The 21,856-nt window shown below is 43.0% G+C and overlaps 1 protein-coding gene across 4 annotated transcripts in view; it reads left to right on the top strand.

Annotated features, from left to right (window-relative positions):
- Sh2d4b (SH2 domain containing 4B) overlaps positions 1 to 21,856 on the top strand; it is a 108,626-nt gene that overhangs the window by 77,910 nt on the left and 8,860 nt on the right. For 3 of the 4 annotated variants that reach the window (XM_039094271.2, XM_039094272.2, NM_001170349.2), the window contains one exon: positions 20,729 to 20,949. In XM_039094271.2, the coding sequence (XP_038950199.1) occupies positions 20,729 to 20,949 (221 nt within the window). Of the gene's footprint in view, positions 1 to 20,728; positions 20,950 to 21,856 lie in introns of those variants that run through there. The other variant, XM_063275141.1, reaches the window with a different exon arrangement.

Here is a 21,856-nt window from a genome sequence, read left to right as displayed (position 1 = left end):
AGAAGTTAGGATGGCTTTCTGTTCACAACCCTTCTGATGTTTCACTTCCATGTAGTTCTTCATGTTTTACTTGTACTATGTAGTTCTATGTACAACATCCCACATCATTGTCAAGGGCTTCTTAAACTGGATATGGACATCCCTTTACGGGTGACCACCATGAAGCCCAGAAAGCTGGAGGAACTGACCAGTAAATCCAGGAGCTTAAACAAGACACAGGATTTTATATACTCTATTTTGAATGTTTCATTCCTCCTTGAATTCTATGCCATCTAGGGATAGATATTAGGATAAAAAATATCCTATAAATATGGGTTTATAAATGCTTATTGAGAATAACTTGTGGAACAACCTTCCACTCACTCTCCCTGCTCCATGACCTTGCAGAGCAGACCTGATCTGCATCCTATAACCTAACTTGAGGAGGTGTCTGAGAGTGTTCAGTTTGTTCTTAGTGATTTCTTTCTGGGCCTAGAATTTCCAAGACAGACAGAGAGTGAGGTACTTACCCATGATGTACTCACCCTTAGCTTCCAAGATTGGTGGGGAGGAAGCTGGAGTGAGACTTTGAGGCTGTTTCTGTTCATGGATGGAGTTCAGGAATAGTTGCTGAGATCTCAGGACCATGAGCTTAAGCACTAAAACTTTATGAGAGACATCAACCAACAGTGGGTACAATAGCAACATCTGGTCTTACTCTGAGGGTTGCAAGTATTAAATTTTACAAACAAGTACTATTGCTTGTTATATGCGATGATTAACACAGTGGTCTTGGAAGGTGAACAATGGGACTTGAAGTGTACACCCCAGTGGCTTCATACCTCCAGGCTATACCGTAAATCAGTCTTCTCACTCAGATGAGAAGGAAATGATGTGACTCCACCAAGACAATACTGATTTAGCCTTCCCACTTAAAAAAATAAAAAGCTCAAATCAAAAATTTCTTTTATTATGATTATCTTAGGGATTTTTTTGTTTGCCGTGACCATGGCAACTCTTATAAAGGAAAACTTAATCAGGACTGGCTTACAGTATCAGAGGTTTAGTCCATTATCATCATGACAGGAAGCACGGCAGCATTCAGGCAGACATGATGTTGGGGAAGGAGCTCAGAGTTCTACATCTTGATCCAAAGGCAGCCACAAGAAGACTGATTCTTCCACACTGACCATAGCTTGAGCATAGGAGACTTCAAGCCTGCCCTGACAGTGACACACTTCCTCCAACAAGGCCACACCTACTCCATAAGGTTACAACTCCTAATAGTGCCACTTCCTGTAGGCCAAGCATTCAAACACACAAGTCTATGGGGGGTGCATTCATATTCAAACCACCATACTCATTATTATTTTGAAGTCATTTCTAAAAGCCATAGGTGTCACACAGCCATTTGGAGGGCTGGTGTGTACGTCCAGTTAAAGAGCTCTCTTTTTTGTTTTTCTTTTTTTCTTTTTCTTTTTCGGAGCTGGGGATCAAACCCATGGCCTTGTGCTTGCTAGGCAAGCGCTCTGCCACTGAGCTAAATCCCCAACCCCAAGAGCTCTCTTAAGACCCTGAGCAGAAGTTGAAAAGAAAAATCTTCCACCAGTTTGGTCTCAAATGAAAAGCTGTCTTGAGGTGTAAAGAGTAGGTCACTTGGACCCATTTTCTTTGTCATTGTAGCGCTGAGGATTAAATCTGAGGCCTTGCAAATGCGAGGCAAGCATTCTTCTGGTGAGCTATGAGCTAAGGATCTTCTACCAGTTTTGCTGAAGGTATTTCCCACCAAGAAATAAAAGAATTGTTTTCATTCTTTTCCGGAAAATGTGCATTGGTTAGATAGGCCCAAAGGGGATTAAGAAGAACAATATTACTTTTGCTTAAGGAAGGCAGAGTGCCCTGGTATCCCTAAGGTTCTGACTTCCCTTTAGTTTTCTATAATTCTACTGCTGGCTCTGCTCCCAATCCCTGCCTATGATACAGAGCTTTCTACGTGGGCACACAAAGGCATCATTTAGCTCTGTGGATTCCATGGATAGGAGAAGTGTGACTCCTCGTTTTCAAGCATGTATCTTTGCAACTATGTCTGGCCACACCTGTGGGAGTATGATGGCTTTTTATATTTTAATAGGCTTTTGAACATTTACTTTGTTTTGGCACTATATTGAACACCCATTGGCTATCTAATACTTCATTCTCCAGCACCGTGTCTGCCTGGAGGCTGCCATGCTTCCATACCATAAGGATAATGGACCTAAACCTATGAAACTATAAGCTAGCCCCAACGAAATGTTTTCTTTATAACAGTTGCCGTGGTCATGGTGTCTCTTCATAGCAATAAAACCCAAACTAAGAGTACGTAATAATACTGACCACTTTGTGTATGGGGCTCACAGTATGCTAGACATTATTTAGGTTCCATGTTTACTTAGGGTTTTATTTATTTATTTTTTTTTGTGAGATCACCAGGCACTGGGCATGCTATTATATAGATGTAGAAATGGAGGTCCAAAGAACTAAAGCTTCTTGCCTCAAGCTACACTGCTAGTAAATGGGAATGGAGGGCTTCACGTTCGGAGATCCGGCTCCGTAATCTCAAGTGCTTTCCACTGTGTTCAGCCATGTCACCGTCTCATCAGTGAAGAAACTGAGACTCTGAAATTGCCTCAAGGAACCACAGTGAAGGGGAACAGTCCTTGTAGATCCTGAACATTGAGGTGATCGTGCCTTTAGGGAGTACTCGGTTGTCCTGGGCTTGTTTCTGCCTGGAACTTGGTGCTTCTTCTGAGGTTGCTGGCATTCTTCCCCTGTCCCCCAGGGAACTTCTGAAGTGTGCTGTCTGAGTTTTATGCGGTCTGCAAAGGTCTTAGGTAATAAATACGGTAAAACAGGAACTTACTATTTTGGGGTCTGTTGAGTTACCTGACCAGGGGCATTAGGAGGTCAGCTCCCTGTGTTAAGGTATTTAAATAATTAAAAACAAATACATGTAGTCGGTAGAGGAGAGTCATGGAGATATGGAAGAAATTGGAGAGGGGGGAGTCAGGGCTTGATTTAATCAAAACACATCACCAAACAATAAATTAAAAAGTAGCAGGCTTATAGCAATAGGTGATTATAGAAGTTAGAGACAGAGGGCTTTGGTCACGATTGTAACAGTGTAGTAGATATTGCACAGTACAGTGCTGGGGTCCCGGTCTCTAATGTGTTAGTATTTATCAATGGAAAGAGCCTGGGAGAGAGGAGGCGCATGGCCCTCAGGAGGGAGCTGAATTGTACTCAGAGGACCCCAGTCAGTTCTCAGAGAGAACTTGGTTGTAGAATGGAGAAAGACTGTCTCGAACCCCTCTTCCTGACCTGTGATATGAATGATCTCTTCTGCATGTGCAAATTTGATTTCTGTTCCACTGCCACGCTCTTTCCCAGCCAAAGCCATTCACCAGAAGTGCAGCTGATGAAACCATTCAACCTCGGACTTTAGAGCTTTCAAACTCCGTGCCAAATAAGTCCATCTTAGAGTAAATAAATAAATAAACAACTTGTTGGTTACTCAGGCTACATGTAAGTCTTCAGGGAACTTAGGTTCAGTTGCAGGTGACACAAGAACGCATAGCAGCAGAGCCAAAAGGATAGTCAGCTCACATGACTGAAAAGCCACCTTCCCAACACCCCAGTCAGGTCCAGTTTCAGGCTTTACCTGATATGAGGTGCGTGCAGGTCTCAGCCACTGGCCTTCTTCCACTCACTGTTACTTTCATTCTGAAGCAGCTGTTGTTTAAGGTGCCGTGCCTACTTTCTCCCAAGTTCAAGTGCAGCAGCAGAGAGGGAATGCTTTCACTCCACAGTCCCAGTATTTCCCTGCTTTGTTGGCTCTGATTTGCCTATAGAATCAACTCTAAGCCAATCACTGTGGCCTGGTAGATGAGCTGCCCAACTGGGCTGCCTTAAGACTGTCTAGAGCAGGAGTTGACAGAGAGCAAGGGAATGTCCCACTTCCGTTGGCAGAAGAGGGAAGGCAGGACTGAGCAGGGGAGGCTGATCTCTATCTACAGAAGAAAACAGCCTGGTCTCTGCTCTAATGAAGCAATCAGGTGGGTTACAAGACTGACAATGTCTGTAAGTCATTATGAAGTCTAGGTAAGTCCTACATAGAAAACATAATTTTGCTAGGTGCTATCTCTCACTCTGTCATGTACAAATTGGATGTGTTTGTCTCCAAAGGTCCATATGATAAAGACTGTTCACTGGGTGGTGTGATTAGAGGGTAGACAAACCTTGGGAGGCTCTTGGGAGTGTGACCTTGAATGGGATTATAGATGAGATTCCATCACTTCTCTTTGGGTTCCTCCCCAAGAAATGGCCATGTTCCCCTATCCCCATGCTACCCAGCACCTCCACCAGAGACCTACAGTGGGTGTGCCTAACCATAAGCAAACTTGTCTGCTTTTATGTTGACTGTCTAAGGTGCTTTTTGAAGAGACTCTGACCTGCACAAGTGGCCTTAGTGATTAGAACCTGGCACACCAGCTGTGAATAGATAGTCAGGGGCAATAATGTCTCTTGTGCATAAGTATACCTGGAGCAGGGAAGCCTGTCCACTAAACCTCTTGTCTCAGCAGTTAGCCATGGTTCAATTTCATTTGGAAGGATAAAAAAAAAAAAAAGAACACATTTGAACACATTCATCACAATCTCTGTGGCTTTCAGATGCTCTGAGAAACTGTTGAGAATGAAGAGCTTAATAACTCCAGCCTTCTTAATGATATTGTCTGCAAAGTGTGGCAATAAGAAAGGAAAGTCACAAAAAAGAATGAGAAATAGCTAAGTGGTAATGGGGGAGTTGTCAGCCGGTGAGGCGAAGCCGCGGCAAAAGCTTTAAGAAATATGCGTGTCAGATAAATTGAGACTCATAAAAAAGGGAACCGGGGCAGCTGGCCTGCCTGCACGCCTTTCTTTCTCAGAGCAGAGCAGTGGCAGAGAAATAAAAAGAGCTCATTTGGTTACTTGGGTGGCTTCGGTTCCTGGCTAATGATTTCCAGGGATGGAATTGGGGTTGAGAAGGAGACAGAGCCCTGGGTCAGGTTTGAGGCTGTGTTAACCAGCAGATTTATGGGTCTATTAGAGTACGGCAACTTTTGGGACTATGAAGTGCCCTCTTTCTGCTGAGCAAATATTTTGGTATCAAATATTGATGCTCGTGGTATTTGAGAGCATCTGAGTGGGATTTGGGACAGGAGTTAGGGGGTGCCAGGATGTGTCTGACTTAAGGTCTATACTTAAAATGCAGCAACAGAGGAAACTAGGTGCTCTTGGCCCCCTTCACTGGGCTGTTGACTGCACATGGCTGACTTTGGACAGTGGGGTCTTACTGGTGGGAGGGTGGAGGTGGTATGGCTTGTTTTCTAACTCAGCATACATCCCTGCTTCTGCACTGTCCTTCTGTGGTAGCCAGGAACCCTGGGCAACTCCAAGGAAGGGCTTGTCTCATGATAGTGGCCCTATCCTCTTCTGGTGATGCACAATGGAGGGCACTGTGGTTATTGGGCTGCTTTGAACTCTGGACACCTGCAGGGAGATTCAAGTGTCCTTCTTCATTCCCATTGAGGGTCCAGGTAGGTGACATCTGAAGTGTATAAAGGAGCACAGTGTATAGGATCTGTGTAAAGGATCTGAAGTGTATAAAGGAGCACAGGGTCAGCTAGGTTTGTGTCCCACTTACGGTAATAGCATCCTACTTCCCACCATGGTCAATGCCTCTGTGAGCCTCTGGTGGTGTTTCACTTATCATTTCTTTTTTTTTTTTAATTTTTAAATTTTTTTTTATTAACTTGAGTATTTCTTATATACATTTCGAGTGTTATTCCCTTTCCCGGTATCCGGGCAAACATCCCCCTCCCCCCTCCCCTTCCTTATGGGTGTTCCCCTCCCAACCCTCCCCCCATTGCCGCCCTCCCCCCCCATAGTCTAGTTCACTGGGGGTTCAGTCTTAGCAGGACCCAGGGCTTCCCCTTCCACTGGTGCTCTTACTAGGATATTCATTGCTACCTATGGGGTCAGAGTCCAGGGTCAGTCCATGTATAGTCTTTAGGTAGTGGCTTAGTCCCTGGAAGCTCTGGTTGCTTGACATTGTTGTACATATGGGGTCTCGAGCCCCTTCAAGCTCTTCCAGTTCTTTCTCTGATTCCTTCAACGGGGGACCTATTCTCAGTTCAGTGGTTTGCTGCTGGCATTCGCCTCTGTATTTGCTGTATTCTGGCTGTGTCTCTCAGGAGTGATCTACATCCGGCTCCTGTCGGTCTGCACTACTTTGCTTCATCCATCTTGTATAATTGGGTGGCTGTATATGTATGGGCCACATGTGGGGCAGGCTCTGAATGGGTGTTCCTTCAGTCTCTGTTTTAATCTTTGCCTCTCCCTTCCCTGCCAAGGGTATTCTTTTTCCTCATTTAAAGAAGGAGTGAAGCATTCACATTTTGATCATCCGTCTTGAGTTTCATTTGTTCTAGGGATCTAGGGTAATTCAAGCATTTGGGCTAATAGCTACTTATCAATGAGTGCATACCATGTATGTCTTTCTGTGATTGGGTTAGCTCACTCAGGATGATATTTTCCAGTTCCAACCATTTGCCTACGAATTTCATAAACTCGTTGTTTTTGATAGCTGAGTAATATTCCATTGTGTAGATGTACCACATTTTCTGTATCCATTCCTCTGTTGAAGGGCATCTGGGTTGTTTCCAGTTTCTGGCTATTATAAATAAGGCTGCGATGAACATAGTGGAGCACGTGTCTCTTTTATATGTTGAGGCATCTTTTGGGTATATGCCCAAGAGAGGTATAGCTGGATCCTCAGGCAGTTCAATGTCCAATTTTCTGAGGAACCCCCAGACTGATTTCCAGAATGGTTGTACCAGTCTGCAATCCCACCAACAATGGAGGAGTGTTCCTCTTTCTCCACATCCTCGCCAGCATCTGCTGTCACCTGAGTTTTTGATCTTAGCCATTCTCACTGGTGTGAGGTGAAATCTCAGGGTTGTTTTGATTTGCATTTCCCTTATGACTAAAGATGTTGAACATTTCTTTAGGTGTTTCTCAGCCATTCGGCATTCCTCAGCTGTGAATTCTTTGTTTAGCTCTGAACCCCATTTTTTAATAGGGTTATTTGTTTCCCTGCGGTCTAACTTCTTGAGTTCTTTGTATATTTTGGATATAAGGCCTCTATCTGTTGTAGGATTGGTAAAGATCTTTTCCCAATCTGTTGGTTGCCGTTTTGTCCTAACCACAGTGTCCTTTGCCTTACAGAAGCTTTGCAGTTTTATGAGATCCCATTTTTCGATTCTTGATCTTAGAGCGTAAGCCATTGGTGTTTTGTTCAGGAAATTTTTTCCAGTGCCCATGTGTTCCAGATGCTTCCCTAGTTTTTCTTCTATTAGTTTGAGTGTGTCTGGTTTGATGTGGAGGTCCTTGATCCACTTGGACTTAAGCTTTGTACAGGGTGATAAGCATGGATCGATCTGCATTCTTCTACATGTTGCCCTCCAGTTGAACCAGCACCATTTGCTGAAAATGCTATCTTTTTTCCATTGGATGGTTTTGGCTCCTTTGTCAAAAATCAAGTGACCATAGGTGTGTGGGTTCATTTCTGGGTCTTCAATTCTATTCCATTGGTCTATCTGTCTGTCTCTGTACCAATACCATGCAGTTTTTATCACTATTGCTCTGTAATACTGCTTGAGTTCAGGGATAGTGATTACCCTGAAGTCCTTTTATTGTTGAGGATAGCTTTAGCTATCCTGGGTTTTTTGTTATTCCAGATGAATTGGCAAATTGTTCTGTCTAACTCTTTGAAGAATTGGATTGGTATTTTGATGGGGATTGCATTGAATCTGTAGATTGCTTTTGGTAAAATAGCCATTTTTACTATATTAATCCTGCCAATCCATGAGCATGGGAGATCTTTCCATCTTCTGAGGTCTTCTTCAATTTCTTTCCTCAGTGTCTTGAAGTTCTTATTGTACAGATCTTTTACTTGCTTGGTTAAAGTCACACCGAGGTACTTTATATTATTTGGGTCTATTATGAAGGGTGTCGTTTCCCTAATTTCTTTCTCGGCTTGTTTCTCTTTTGTATAGAGGAAGGCAACTGATTTATTTGAGTTAATTTTATACCCAGCCACTTTGCTGAAGTTGTTTATCAGCTTTAGTAGTTCTCTGGTGGAACTTTTGGGATCACTTAAATATACTATCATGTCATCTGCAAATAGTGATATTTTGACCTCTTCTTTTCCGATCTGTATCCCCTTGATCTCCTTTTGTTGTCTGATTGCTCTGGCTAGAACTTCAAGAACTATATTGAATAAGTAGGGAGAGAGTGGGCAGCCTTGTCTAGTCCCTGATTTTAGTGGGATTGCTTCAAGTTTCTCTCCATTTAGTTTAATGTTAGCAACTGGTTTGCTGTATATGGCTTTTACTGTGTTTAGGTATGGGCCTTGAATTCCTATTCTTTCCAGGACTTTTATCATGAAGGGGTGTTGAATATTGTCAAATGCTTTCTCAGCATCTAATGAAATGATCATGTGGTTCTGTTCTTTCAGTTTGTTTATATAATGGATCACGTTGATGGTTTTCCGTATATTAAACCATCCCTGCATGCCTGGGATGAAGCCTACTTGATCATGGTGGATGATTGTTTTGATGTGCTCTTGAATTCGGTTTGCCAGAATTTTATTGAGTATTTTTGCGTCGATATTCATAAGGGAAATTGGTCTGAAGTTCTCTTTCTTTGTTGTGTCTTTGTGTGGTTTAGGTATAAGAGTAATTGTGGCTTCGTAGAAGGTATTCGGTAGTGATCCATCTGTTTCAATTTTGTGGAATAGTTTGGATAATATTGGTATGAGGTCTTCTATGAAGGTTTGATAGAATTCTGCACTAAACCCGTCTGGACCTGGGCTCTTTTTGGTTGGGAGACCTTTAATGACTGCTTCTATTTCCTTAGGAGTTATGGGGTTGTTTAACTGGTTTATCTGTTCCTGATTTAACTTCGATACCTGGTATCTGTCTAGGAAATTGTCCATTTCCTGAAGATTTTCAAGTTTTGTTGAATATAGGTTTTTATAGTAAGATCTGATGATTTTTTGAATTTCCTCCGTATCTGTAGTTATGTCTCCCTTTTCATTTCTAATTTTGTTAATTTGGACGCACTCTCTGTGTCCTCTCGTTAGTCTGGCTAAGGGTTTATCTATCTTGTTGATTTTCTCAAAGAACCAACTTTTGGTTCTGTTGATTCTTTCTATGGTCCTTTTTGTTTCTACTTGGTTGATTTCAGCTCTGAGTTTGATTATTTCCTGCCTTCTACTCCTCCTGGGTGTATTTGCTTCTTTTTGTTCTAGAGCTTTTAGGTGTGCTGTCAAGCTGCTGACATATGCTCTTTCCTGTTTCTTTCTGCAGGTACTCAGCACTATGAGTTTTCCTCTTAGCACAGCTTTCATTGTGTCCCATAAGTTTGGGTATGTTGTACCTTCATTTTCATTAAATTCTAAAAAGTTTTTAATTTCTTTCTTTATTTCTTCCTTGACCAGGTTATCATTGAGTAGAGCATTGTTCAATTTCCACGTATATGTGGGCATTCTTCCCTTATTGTTATTGAAGACCAGTTTTAGGCCGTGGTGGTCCGATAGCACGCATGGGATTATTTCTATCTTTCTGTACCTGTTGAGGCCCGTTTTTTGACCAATTATGTGGTCAATTTTGGAGAAAGTACCATGAGGAGCTGAGAAGAAGGTATATCCTTTTGCTTTAGGATAGAATGTTCTATAAATATCTGTTAAGTCCATTTGGCTCATGACTTCTCTTAGTCTGTCGACATCACTGTTTAATTTCTGTTTCCATGATCTGTCCATTGATGAGAGTGGGGTGTTGAAATCTCCCACTATTATTGTGTGAGGTGCAATGTGTGTTTTGAGCTTTAGTAAGGTTACTTTTACGTATGTAGGTGCCCTTGTATTTGGGGCATAGATATTTAGGATTGAGAGTTCATCTTGGTGGATTTTTCCTTTGATGAATATGAAGTGTCTTTCCTTATCTTTTTTGATGACTTTTAGTTGAAAATTGATTTTATTTGATAATAGAATGGCTACTCCAGCTTGCTTCTTCTGACCATTTGCTTGGAAATTTGTTTTCCAGCCTTTCACTCTGAGGTAGTGTCTGTCTTTGTCTCTGAGGTGTGTTTCCTGTAGGCAGCAGAATGCAGGGCCCTTGTTGCGTATCCAGTTTGTTAATCTATTTCTTTTTATTGGGGAGTTGAGGCCATTGATGTTGAGAGATATTAAGGAATAGTGATTATTGCTTCCCGTTATATTCATATTTGGATGTGAGGTTATGTTTGTGTGCTTTCACTCTCTTTTTTTTTGTTGCCAAGACGATTAGTTTCTTGCTTCTTCTAGGGTATAGCTTGCCTCCTTATGTTGGGCTTTACCATTTATTATCCTTTGTAGTGCTGGATTTGTAGAAAGATATTGTGTAAATTTGGTTTTGTCATGGAATATCTTGGTTTCTCCATCTATGTTAATTGAGAGTTTTGCAGGATACAGTAACCTGGGCTGGCATTTGTGTTCTCTTAGGGTCTGTATGACATCAGTCCAGGATCTTCTGGCCTTCATAGTTTCTGGCGAGAAGTCTGGTGTGATTCTTATAGGTCTGCCTTTATATGTTACTTGACCTTTTTCCCTTACTGCTTTTAATATTCTTTCTTTATTTTGTGCGTTTGGTGTTTTGACAATTATGTGACGGGAGGTGTTTCTTTTCTGGTCCAATCTATTTGGAGTTCTGTAGGCTTCTTGTATGTCTATGGGTATCTCTTTTTTTAGGTTAGGGAAGTTTTCTTCTATGATTTTGTTGAAGATATTTACTGGTCCTTTGAGCTGGGAGTCTTCACTCTCTTCTATACCTATTATCCTTAGGTTTGATCTTCTCATTGAGTCCTGGATTTCCTGTATGTTTTGGACCAGTAGCTTTTTCCGCTTTACATTATCTTTGACAGTTGAGTCAATGATTTCTATGGAATCTTCTGCTCCTGAGATTCTCTCTTCCATCTCTTGTATTCTGTTGGTGAAGCTTGTATCTACAGCTCCTCGTCTCTTCTTTTGGTTTTCTGTATCCAGGGTTGTTTCCATGTGTTCTTTCTTGATTGCTTCTATTTCCATTTTTAATTCCTTCAACTGTTTGATTGTGTTTTCCTGGAATTCTTTCAGGGATTTTTCGATTCTTTCAGGGATTTTTGCGATTCCTCTCTGTAGGCTTCTACTTGTTTATTAATGTTTTCCTGTGTTTCCCTAAGGGAGTTCTTCACGTCTTTCTTGAAGTCCTCCAGCATCATGATCAAATATGATTTTGAAACTAGATCTTGCTTTTCTGGTGTGTTTGGATATTCCATGTTTGTTTTGGTGGGAGAATTGGGCTCCGATGATGCCATGTAGTCTTGGTTTCTGTTGCTTGTGTTCCTGCGCTTGCCTCTCGCCATCAGATTATCTCTAGTGTTACTTTGTTGTGCTATTTCTGACAGTGGCTAGACTGTCCTATAAGCCTGTGTGTCAGGAGTGCTGTAGACCTGTTTTCCTCTCTTTCAGTCAGTTATGGGGACAGAGTGTTCTGCTTTCGGGCGTGTAGGTTTTCCTGTCTACAGGTCTTCAGCTGTTCTTGTGGGCCTGTGTCTTGAGTTCACCAGGCAGCTTTCTTGCAGCAGAAAATTTGGTCTTACCTGTGGTCCTGAGGCTCAAGTTCGCTCGCGGGGTGCTGCCCACGGGCTCTTTGCGGCGGCAGCAACCAGGAAGACCTGTGCAGCCCCTTCCGGGAGCTTATGCAGCCTCAGGAGTGCCCACCTGACCAGGCGGTGAGGTCTCTTTCCCACGGGGTCTGGGAGCAGAGAGCTGCTGCGGGCCGGGATCCGCGGGTGTGGGACTTCCGGTAAACACAGGACGTGCCCGGTCCTAGAGGAGTTCTGCCTCTGTGTGTCCCGATTTCACCAGGCAGCTTTCTTGCAACAGACAAGTTGGTCTTACCTGTGGTCCCGAGGCTCAAGTTTGCTCGCGGGGTGCTGCCCACGGGCTCTCTGCGGCGGAAGACCAGAGAAGACCTGTGCCGCCCCTTCCGGGAGCTTCAGTGCACCAGGGTTCCAGATGGCCTTTGGTGTTTTCCTCTGGTGTCCGAGATGTATGTACAGAGAGCAGTCTCTTCTGGTTTCCCAGGCTTGTCTGCATCTCTGAAGGTTTAGCTCTCCCTCCCACGGGATTTGGGTGCAGAGAACTGTTTATCCGGTCTGTTTCCTTCAGGTTCCGGTGGTGTCTCAGGCAGGGGTCCTGCCGCTCCTGGGCCCTCCCCCACGGGAGCCCAGAGGCCTTATACAGTTTCCTCTTGGGCCAGGGATGTGGGCAGGGGTGGGCAGTGTTGGTGGTCTCTTCCCCACTTATCATTTCTTAATGTTCTCCATGTTTGTGGGTTCTGTATCCATGGGATCACCAACTGAGGATGGAAAAAATATATATCATTGAATTAGATATCTATCTAGAGATGATTTAATGTACCCAGTATGGAAGGTTTTCATACGTTTTGTGCAAATACAGAGTCATGTTATGTGGATGGATCCTAGAATCATCTTCCTCAGGTACATGGGGTCACTGGACTTAATCTCCCAGTGTCTGGTTATGAGCCTGTCTATATTGGAAAGACTGCAGAACCATTTCCTCTTTGTAGATTCTAATAGCTATCTCCTCTCCACATCACAGCCTTGGGAATTCTCCATCAATTCCCCGGTCTTGGCTCACCTAGAACTCAGCCAGCTGAGAAACTTCACACTTCTAGGTTGAGTCTCCTTGGGGAAGGGACAAGTTGTACTATTCCACACTATGCTCACCCAGTACTCCTGTTTGCTGCATAGGAGGATCTGGGAGAGTATAGACTGACGGACTTTTCCGTTCTTCTGCTGTGAGACCGTGGTAGGTAATTCAGTCTTTTTATGCCTCGTTTTCTACCATGAAAAATGGTGTGTGTGTGTGTGTGTGTGTGTGTGTGTGTGTGTGTGTGTGTATGTATAAAAATATCTGTCTCAAAGGACTAGTGTGAAGCCAAATGATGGATTCCTCTCAAACAGTGGTTGGCACAAATAAACCAGTTATGGGACTACACTTCCTCTGTGCTACTTATTGATATCCCAAGTCCAGACACATTTCTAGACATGTGGATAGAGTGGAAGAAAATAACCCCAGAAAGTTGTTGTTCTGATAAGTCTTAGATTTGTGTAAATATAATTTTAATATAAACAACTACTATTGAAACCATACATTTAATGTAGAATTGTATGATGTACTGTAGTAGTATGGTCTAAGTTTTTGTTGCTGTTGTTCATTTATTAACATGTTTTTGGAGATTCCTGGTCTGTGCCCACAGTGGGGGCTTTCATCAGGTGACTGTACCTCCAGGGGACATTTTCGGTGGTAACAACTGGGAGGGGGTTTGGCATTTGGGAGGAAGAGTTTAAAATACCAAGTAGCACTCAGGTTGATAAGTCCTGATCTATGGATCTATGTCTGGGCATCTCGCTATATCCTTGTATAGCTTCCAGGAGTTTGTTCTCACTGGAGCAGTGAGAAAAGACAAAGACAGAGAGACACACAGACAGAAAACCTGGGATTGCATGAATTGGGTGCTCTACTGGAGAAACGACAGCACCCCAGTGCATCATGTCCATTATATAGAGTTGAACAAGAAGGCCAGATTTCTGGGTACAGCTGAACAAAGAGGTAGAGTTATTACATGCAGATATGCAAGGAAGAGGGGCTGTATTATACAGCTGGATCAAGGAGACAGGTTTGGTTGGAACAGTCTCTGGATGGGAGAAAACTTCAGGCTCTAAGTGTCTGAAGGGAGAAAACGAAAGTGGACTTTTTTTGTACACACTATCAACATCTACACATGGCCCAGAATGGAAGGCTTTGCCAAATTTTCTGAGCCTTAGCCTCACTGAGAAGGCTTTGCCATTCCTCCATGGGTCTGAGCCTATGGAGTCCTTGACACGGCCATGTCAACAATACACATTTACCTCAGAACTTCACTCATTCATAGCTTCCTCTGTCCCTACGTTGTCTCCTAAAGATCCTCTCCTCCCTTCCCCTCTTTTCCCTCCCCTCCTCTCACCTCCCACCCTCCTTCCGTCCCTCCCTCCCCTCTCTCTCTCTCTCTCTCTCTCTCTCTCTCTCTCTCTCTCTCTCTCTTTCTCTCTCTTTCTTTCATGACAAGGTATCACTTAGCTCAGGCTGGCTTTAAACTCTCTGGAAATGACTTTGAACTTCCAGTCCTCCTGCTTCCACTTCCCAAGTGCTGGGACTCTAGGCTGGGCTTCCTGCCATCCAATCCAGTTTATGTGGTGCTAAGGGTGAGCCTACTCATCTGTGCATGCATGTCAAGCACTCTCATTTGAGCTACATACTCAGCCTTTGTTCAGACTTTTGACAACTAGTGTTTCTAATTCCTAGAAAGATGTAAAACAGATGAGATTTGATTTCCTAACATGCTTTGTTTTGTTTACTTATTATTTGTGTGTGTGTGGGTGTGTGTGCGTGCGTGCGTACGTGCGTGCGCGCCCGCACGTGTGCGCCGAAGGAAGAGGTCATTGAGTCTCCCTAGAACTGGAGTTCAAGATCATTGTGAACCTTTGGGAATCCATCTCTGATCCTCTGTAGGAGCAGCAAGCACTCGTAACTGCTGAGCCATCTCTCTAGCCCTTACCTTGAATGATTTGATAAGTAATCTTAACTTACTCCAGACTCTTATTTACTATTGATGATTAAAAAAGCTCACATAATCTTACCAATGACAATTTATATAATGATGTCCCATGATCACAATGCGTTCTGCAAGTAGGAATACTTTTTATGTTTTAGTTGAAACTAGTCATTAGCAGGGAGTGAGATGGCTAGTAGGTAAAGGTACTTGCCAAACCCTATGGCCTGAGTTTAGTCCTCTAGCCTATGAGGTGAAAGGAGAGAATCGATTATAGTTTGTCCTCTGACTTCCACATGTGTGCACCATGGTGCTTTTCTGCACACACATGTAAAGAAAAAGTGACCATCATATATTTTTTTTTTGCATCAGAAAAAAGTAGTTACATCCCTTTGTTATGCATATCTTTCAGTTAATCTCTTTTATCTCCTGGTGAAAGTTCAATCATTTAAGCTCACAGTCCACCTTCTTGCTTTGATGGGTCTAACTTCAGTCCTTTTCCAAGATGGGGGTCTCAGTGCAAAAGCCTCCTTGGGAGAGAGTCATAGAAAGTCATCCCCTGGGCCTCGTCATCTGTGTTCACCACACCCGCTGAGATGACCCATAGCCAATAGACTAATGGTCTTACTCCTGGCATAGACAAGTCACTAATCAGACCAAACAACTTAGCCATTTTGGCCCCTATGCATTTCAGCATCTTCCATCAATGACTTTTAGCTGGGGCTATTCACCTTCAAGTGTAACTCTGACGTCATGTTGATTCCTTTTCTTTTAAAAAGATTTATTTATTCATTTAATGTATATGAGTACACTGTAGCTGTCTTCAGAAGTACCAGAAGAGAGCATTGGATCCCATTACAGATGGTTGTGAGCCACCACGTGGTTGCTGGGAGTTGAACTCAGGACCTCTGGAAGAGCAGTCAGTACTCTTAACTGCTGAGCCATGTCTCCAGCACCCTTGTTGCCTCTTTACCTGATGGCCCCTTAGGAGGCTGGACCTTTGGGGAAACCCTAACTGCTGAAAGTTGAGGTCACTCCTTCCCTCAATCCCACAACTATTATCAGAAGAAAAAAGGCTGCCCCCGTTTATTGAGTTTCTCAACTTTATCTTTACATTTCACGTACATTCTTTCCTCTCCAGCAAAGAAACATCCAGCCAGGTAACATGGTCCATTGAAAGAGTTCTTGTAATTGCACTTTCTTCTACGGTTCCACATACGCTTGGCTTCAGAGCCCCCACTGATATCAAACTCCAGTTTCTTAAGTCTATTTTATAAGTATATGCATATCAGCCATCTACACCCCCTGCATATGTTGTCTTAGATGATTTAGAGTGCCCTATAAGATATATGTGCTGTATAGACAGGTGTTATGCTATATGGTTTAGAAAATGATGAGAAGAAAACAGTCCGTATGTATTTGGTATGGAGTAGATTCCATCCCCAAACCTCCTTATTGTCTTTTGTTGTTAAAGAACCTGCAGGTATAGAGAGAGCCAATTGCATACATTATGGATGACATATACATGTGTTACCTACAGGGAAGAACTTCTGGCCACTCCTTTCTTCTCGTGGTAATGTGACTTGACTTTGTTGCTTCTCTGTGACTTTTTATGTAAAGTTAATTTTCTCAAACTTTTCCAGGAGAAGTGTTTCTAACTCCACAGAACCTCCTCTTTTGTATGTATGTAGTGTTTACAGACAGAGAGGCTGGCTTTCTCAGATGGCTAGTGTCCTAGTCAGTGTTCTATTGCTGCTAAGAGATACCATGACCACAGCAGCTCTAATAAAGGGAATATTTAACTGGGGCTGGCTTGCAGTTCAGAGGTTTAGTCCACTGTTGCCATGGGGGGAAGCATGGCGGCAGGCAGGCAGACATCAAGGTGGAGAGTAACTGAGAGTTTTACATCAGGAAGCAGGGAGAGAGACACACTGGACCCAGCTTGAGCATTTGAGACCTCAAAGCTCACCCTGCAGGGACACACTTCCTCCAACAAGACCTCACTTCCTAGTAGTTCTACTCCCTGCTGACCAAGCATTCAAATTGATAAGCCTGGGGGTTGGGGGGGAGGGGGGTTATGTCTGTATCTTGCTGAATTTTGATTCTATTCTTAGTGAAGGTGGCCCCGGGTGGTCTCCCCTTGGCTTCTTAACCCTCCAGTTTCGTTGAGTCAGCCTCCTGCTTTCTAATTCTTACAGAGCATCCGTAGATCCACCTGCCTGTTCCTGTTTTTGTCCTCCTCTGTAGGTAATTATGCAACAAAAGTCTTGTGCCAATGCCTTGTTCCCATCATTGTAATTGCAAGTTGTCATAGTCTGAGCTATCTGAGCAGGGAAATCCATAAGGAACATATGTTTATTTAGTTACTGTACTGAGGGCTAGAAAATACAAGGTCAAGTAGAGGTGCACTGAGGGCATTGAGGTCAAGAAGAAAGGGGTGAGTGGACACAGCACCAATCTTGAGCCCTGTGTGCTGTGTACACAGACCCCTCTCTTCTACCAGGTGGGATCCTTGTCCCAAATGCTTTAGCTATCATTTCTTCTCTTCCATTTGTTGTTTATCTGTTAACTTCTCAGCACTTTATTAGTTTTGTGAAGGTAAAAGGAGTCTCAATGTGTTTACTTTCTGGTTAATCTTGTCTTTCGTACTTTGCTGAATTCGTTTCCTCATTCATTTTTCTGCCTCTGTTATCCTTTGGATTCTACTGTCTTCCTGCCCTGGTTAGGATTTTGCCAACTTGACACAAACTAAAGTTATCTGGGAAGAAGAATCTCAACTGAGAAAATGCTTCCATTTGCCTGTAAGCAAATTTGTAAAACAGGGCCTAGTTCTCTGGGGGCATTGCCACCCATATTTAGGTGGCTCTTGGTGATCTAAGAAGGAAGGCTGGGCAAATCACAGAGAAAAAGCCCTTGTTCAATTTCTTCCCTCCTTGAGTTCCTTCCTACCTTTACTTCCCTCAGTGATATACTGCAACTATAAACCAATAAAATCTCCCTTCTCAAATTGCCTTTGGTTACAGTGTTTATAAGAAAAATAGAAACCAAAATAGGATACCTCCTTTCTTAAGATCTTTCTTCCTCCTCTGCATGAATGGCTCATTTCTAGTTCCTGGATTCTACAGATATCCCGAAATAAACACACACATATAAAGATTTGATGCTAGGATCCATATTTGAGTGGGAAAAACACACGTTTGTCTTTCTGAGTCTGGGTTACTTCACTCAATATAATATTTTCCAAGCATCCACACTCCCTCAAATTCCATCATTTTATTTTCCTTTACTGCCAAATAAAATTCCACTGTGTATAGGTACTGAATGTTCATTATCTATTTTAATTGATCTTAAAAAAAACGTGTCTGTTCTCATTGTACTGTAACGTTACTTTCATTTGTTCGTTTTCAGACTGACCTACAGCATGTACCTACCATTCCTTCCGGATTCTCACATTCTCTGCCCAGGGTATATTTTCTTTTTTTCTGAAATATATCCTTTATTAATCAACTCCCTCATTACTTTTCTGAGGATGACTTTATTATACTCATCTCCTTGAAAGATTGTCTTATTAAATGTAGTTGTTTTGCTCTTAGCACACTGACTATATTAATCTAATTTCCTATGGTTTCTATTACTGCAACTGAGAAGTTAATCTGTTTGATATTTATAAAAAAATCTGTCTGCTTTTCCTGGTTGACAAAGGGAATATTGAGTATTTTTGCACAACTTTTCCATACGTCTTTGATGATTCTCAACCACTCAGTTTTAAGTACTGCCTCTATCCACCCTCCCTTCTCCTCTTCTTACCTCCCTTCTAGGATTAGAATATACAGTTGTCAGAGTTTCTGTCCACTTCTGGAACATTACATTTATGTGAGTGACCCATGAATAGACCTTGCTACTCTTTCAATGCATGTTTTCCTGTTAACACCTTATGATTATCCCCCTTGCTTTTTACACATTACCTACCAAGCTATTAAGTTGCACTTCTTGTTCCTCTCCAGTGCCTCTATGCAGTCTACCTTAATCTCCCTTTTATTGTATTTTCTAGCATTTCTGTCCTCATGAGTTAACATGGTGTATGGCAAAGAACCCTGCACTTGGAGGTCTGAAGACCCTAGTCCAAGTCTAGACTCTACCCTCAACATGTCCATGTCCTTGGGAAATCTTGAACCTCTGTATTCTTTGTTACAATCTGTTGATATTAAGACGTTATTGAAGAGTAGACAAGATGGGGGGCCATAGTGTGTCCAGCTAGTGAATTTTTGTTCTGTCCTCCATGTCTCTGAAACTACCTACTTTTATGGTGGGTCCTCCCATAATAAAGTTAAAGCATTCAAGACAGTTCTGTACAGATATACATATAGGCCAGTTTGATCTAGATTGTCTCTCATGATTTTACATTGTGTCAAGTTGACAGTTAAAACTGTCACAACTAATTTTTCTGTGTCTCTGATAGCTCTCTCTGGTCTATCTCTGCATGGGACAATGTACTTTCTTTAGCTGCTCTGTTGATATGAGGCCTTCCTTCTCCTCCTCCTCTATCTCTTGGACTTACTTTGCCTGTTTGGGGAGAGCTAGCTGGCTTGGTTGCCATTTTTTCTGAGTTTTGGGATAGGACATGAGCAGTAGCCATCAAGCATGGTGATTGTCTTTGAAAGCAGCATTTGGCAGTATGGGTGCATTTCCCCCTGCCTCGGGTATAAGGAGCTCAAAGGGTGTATACCTTGTCAAGTAGTCACGTAGCTGTGCAGATGGGGGTTTGTTACAATTCATTGCTATTCTAGAACAGCAGAAGATGACAAGACTCTGCAAACCCATAACTAATAACAGGATCAAAAACAACCAACCAACCAACTAACCAACTAACCAACCAACCAACCAACCAACTAACCAACTAACCAACCAACCAACCACCCACCCAACCAACCAACCACCCAACCAACCAACCAACCAAAAACATTTGGAACTTTTTATTGGACTTGAACTACATTGGATGTGGATTTAGACACATAAATATCAAAGGGCCCTGGAGAAGTTAAGGTTTTGGCAGAAGATCCCTTGGTGGGGGAAGTGTTAAAGAATGAATATACTTCTTCTGGCTCCCTCTCTCCTCCCTACCTTCCTGCTCTTCAGAGTTTGCCTTACCAAATACTTGCCTTCTCCCAGTCATGTGGGTGAGGCAGCTTCATGGAAGCATTTCTAGGGGTTGCTGCCAATGCACATGTAATCCCAAAGGCAGATCTGACTTCTGTACTCTGGTGGTACCACACAGCATAGGCCAAAGTACCTTAGAAGGTCCTTGTGCAAAATGGAGTTTTATTATTCTACCCACTAAGAAACCTTGTGCTCAGTGTGCAGAGGCATTCAGAGTGATCTCTGATCAGATACGGGGCCCACTTGTGCCTCAGAACAGCTATGAAGAAAATTGTAAACATATTCCAGGCATTATGATCGTGCTTTGTTGCTGACAATTTTGTGTTTCAATGTCACAACGTTGGACCCCAGCCTTGGGAGAAACCACCATTTAGATTTCATCTACTGTACCAGGTCAACATGGCGTGGTCCTCCATCATTCTGGCTAGTCATTAACTCTGGTCTGTAAGGCTCTCTAGTGTTTGTGATCAATAGATGAACTATAATCCAGTTCATTAGTGATTCCTTGCTTGCCTAATTAATCTAAATTAGTGTGGTTTAATTTGGAGAAAAGCATGCTCCACTCTGGTCATTGTCGAAAAGCTCTCCCCTGCCTCATCGCTGGTTGTTCTGGGTCAGTATACTTTTGCAGCAACAGGCAGAGACCATCCAACCTCCCAAGGCCCTTTTCCTTCTTCCCACACCCCAGAAAACATGGATGGTCTGTGAAGTGAGCCAGAGAGAAAGGGCTGGTAGATGATCTGACATTGAAGTAGGAAAAGAAGAGGCAGAGCCTACCAAGGCTTTTTAATTTTTCTTCTCATGTTCTTCTTTTGAATTAGGAATTATTAGCCGAGAGAATGCAGAAGACCTTCTGGAGAATATGACCGAGGGAGCATTTTTAGTCCGGGTCAGTGAGAAGATCTGGGGTTATACCCTGTCCTACCGCCTGCAGAGAGGTTTCAAACATTTCCTTGTGGATGCCTCTGGGGACTTCTACAGCTTTCTGGGAGTGGACCCTAACCGCCATGCCACCCTAACAGATCTCATCGATTTCCACAAGGTAACTCTCTTTGAAGGATTAGTTGGGTGTGGAATTGGCAGAAGCTTTGGTTGAAGAAAGCCTGGAGCAAGTGCAGCAGGTATAGACTCCGAGTTAAGGCTGTGGAGTCTCGGAACAATGACGTATTGGGGTAGAAGAGACCACTGGCTGTCCAGGGCAGCCCATCGTCTCCCGTCGGTTGCATGCCTTAACTGACACTGTGTACCTGTAACCCCACTCCCACGCTTCTCTTCTCTAAGTATCTGAGGACTCTCTGTTGTTAGCACAAGGAGATGACAGCTAGCTCTCTGTCCAAGTCCTTCTCTTAGTGTCAGGAACACCCCTGTGAACAAGTCCTATCTGGAGCAGCTTTAAAGCTAGCTGCAGTGCAGGAAGTAGTCATGTGGCTAAAGAAACTTAACTCCATAGTAGTGTTACCACTGTTTTTGTCTGTGTATGCTTTTATTTTTGGGGCATGCATATCTTTGCCCATGTCATATGGTCCTATTGAGTCTTAGCATCCACTGCATTTTTTGCCATTACAATAGAGCACAACATATTAGAAAATTTATAAGGAACACAAGCCCATTTTTCATTACCTTTGGAGTCTGATTAGTCCAAGATGGGGGGACTGTCACTCAAGGAGGGATTTCTTTCTACACCATCTCCTGGAAAAATATGGAATAGCAAAGCAGGGTGAGAGAACAAGATACTGGGCAAATGTAAGAGGGGGCTACATCTGTGTCCATGGAGAGGGCTTAGTGGGTAAAGTGCTTGCTGTCTGAGCATGAGACGAGCTCAGATCCCCGTCACCCACGTGAAAGCCAGTCATGGCAACAAACACTTGTGCTGCAGTGCTGGGTTGAGGGTGCAATGATAGAGACAGGGAGATCCTGAGGGCTTGTTGACCCGTCAGTGTAGCCAAAAT

Source organism: Rattus norvegicus, chromosome 16 (assembly GCF_036323735.1).
Source record: "Rattus norvegicus strain BN/NHsdMcwi chromosome 16, GRCr8, whole genome shotgun sequence".
NCBI classification, from domain to species: domain Eukaryota; kingdom Metazoa; phylum Chordata; class Mammalia; order Rodentia; family Muridae; genus Rattus; species Rattus norvegicus.
This window is presented reverse-complemented; position numbering and strand designations above follow the sequence as displayed.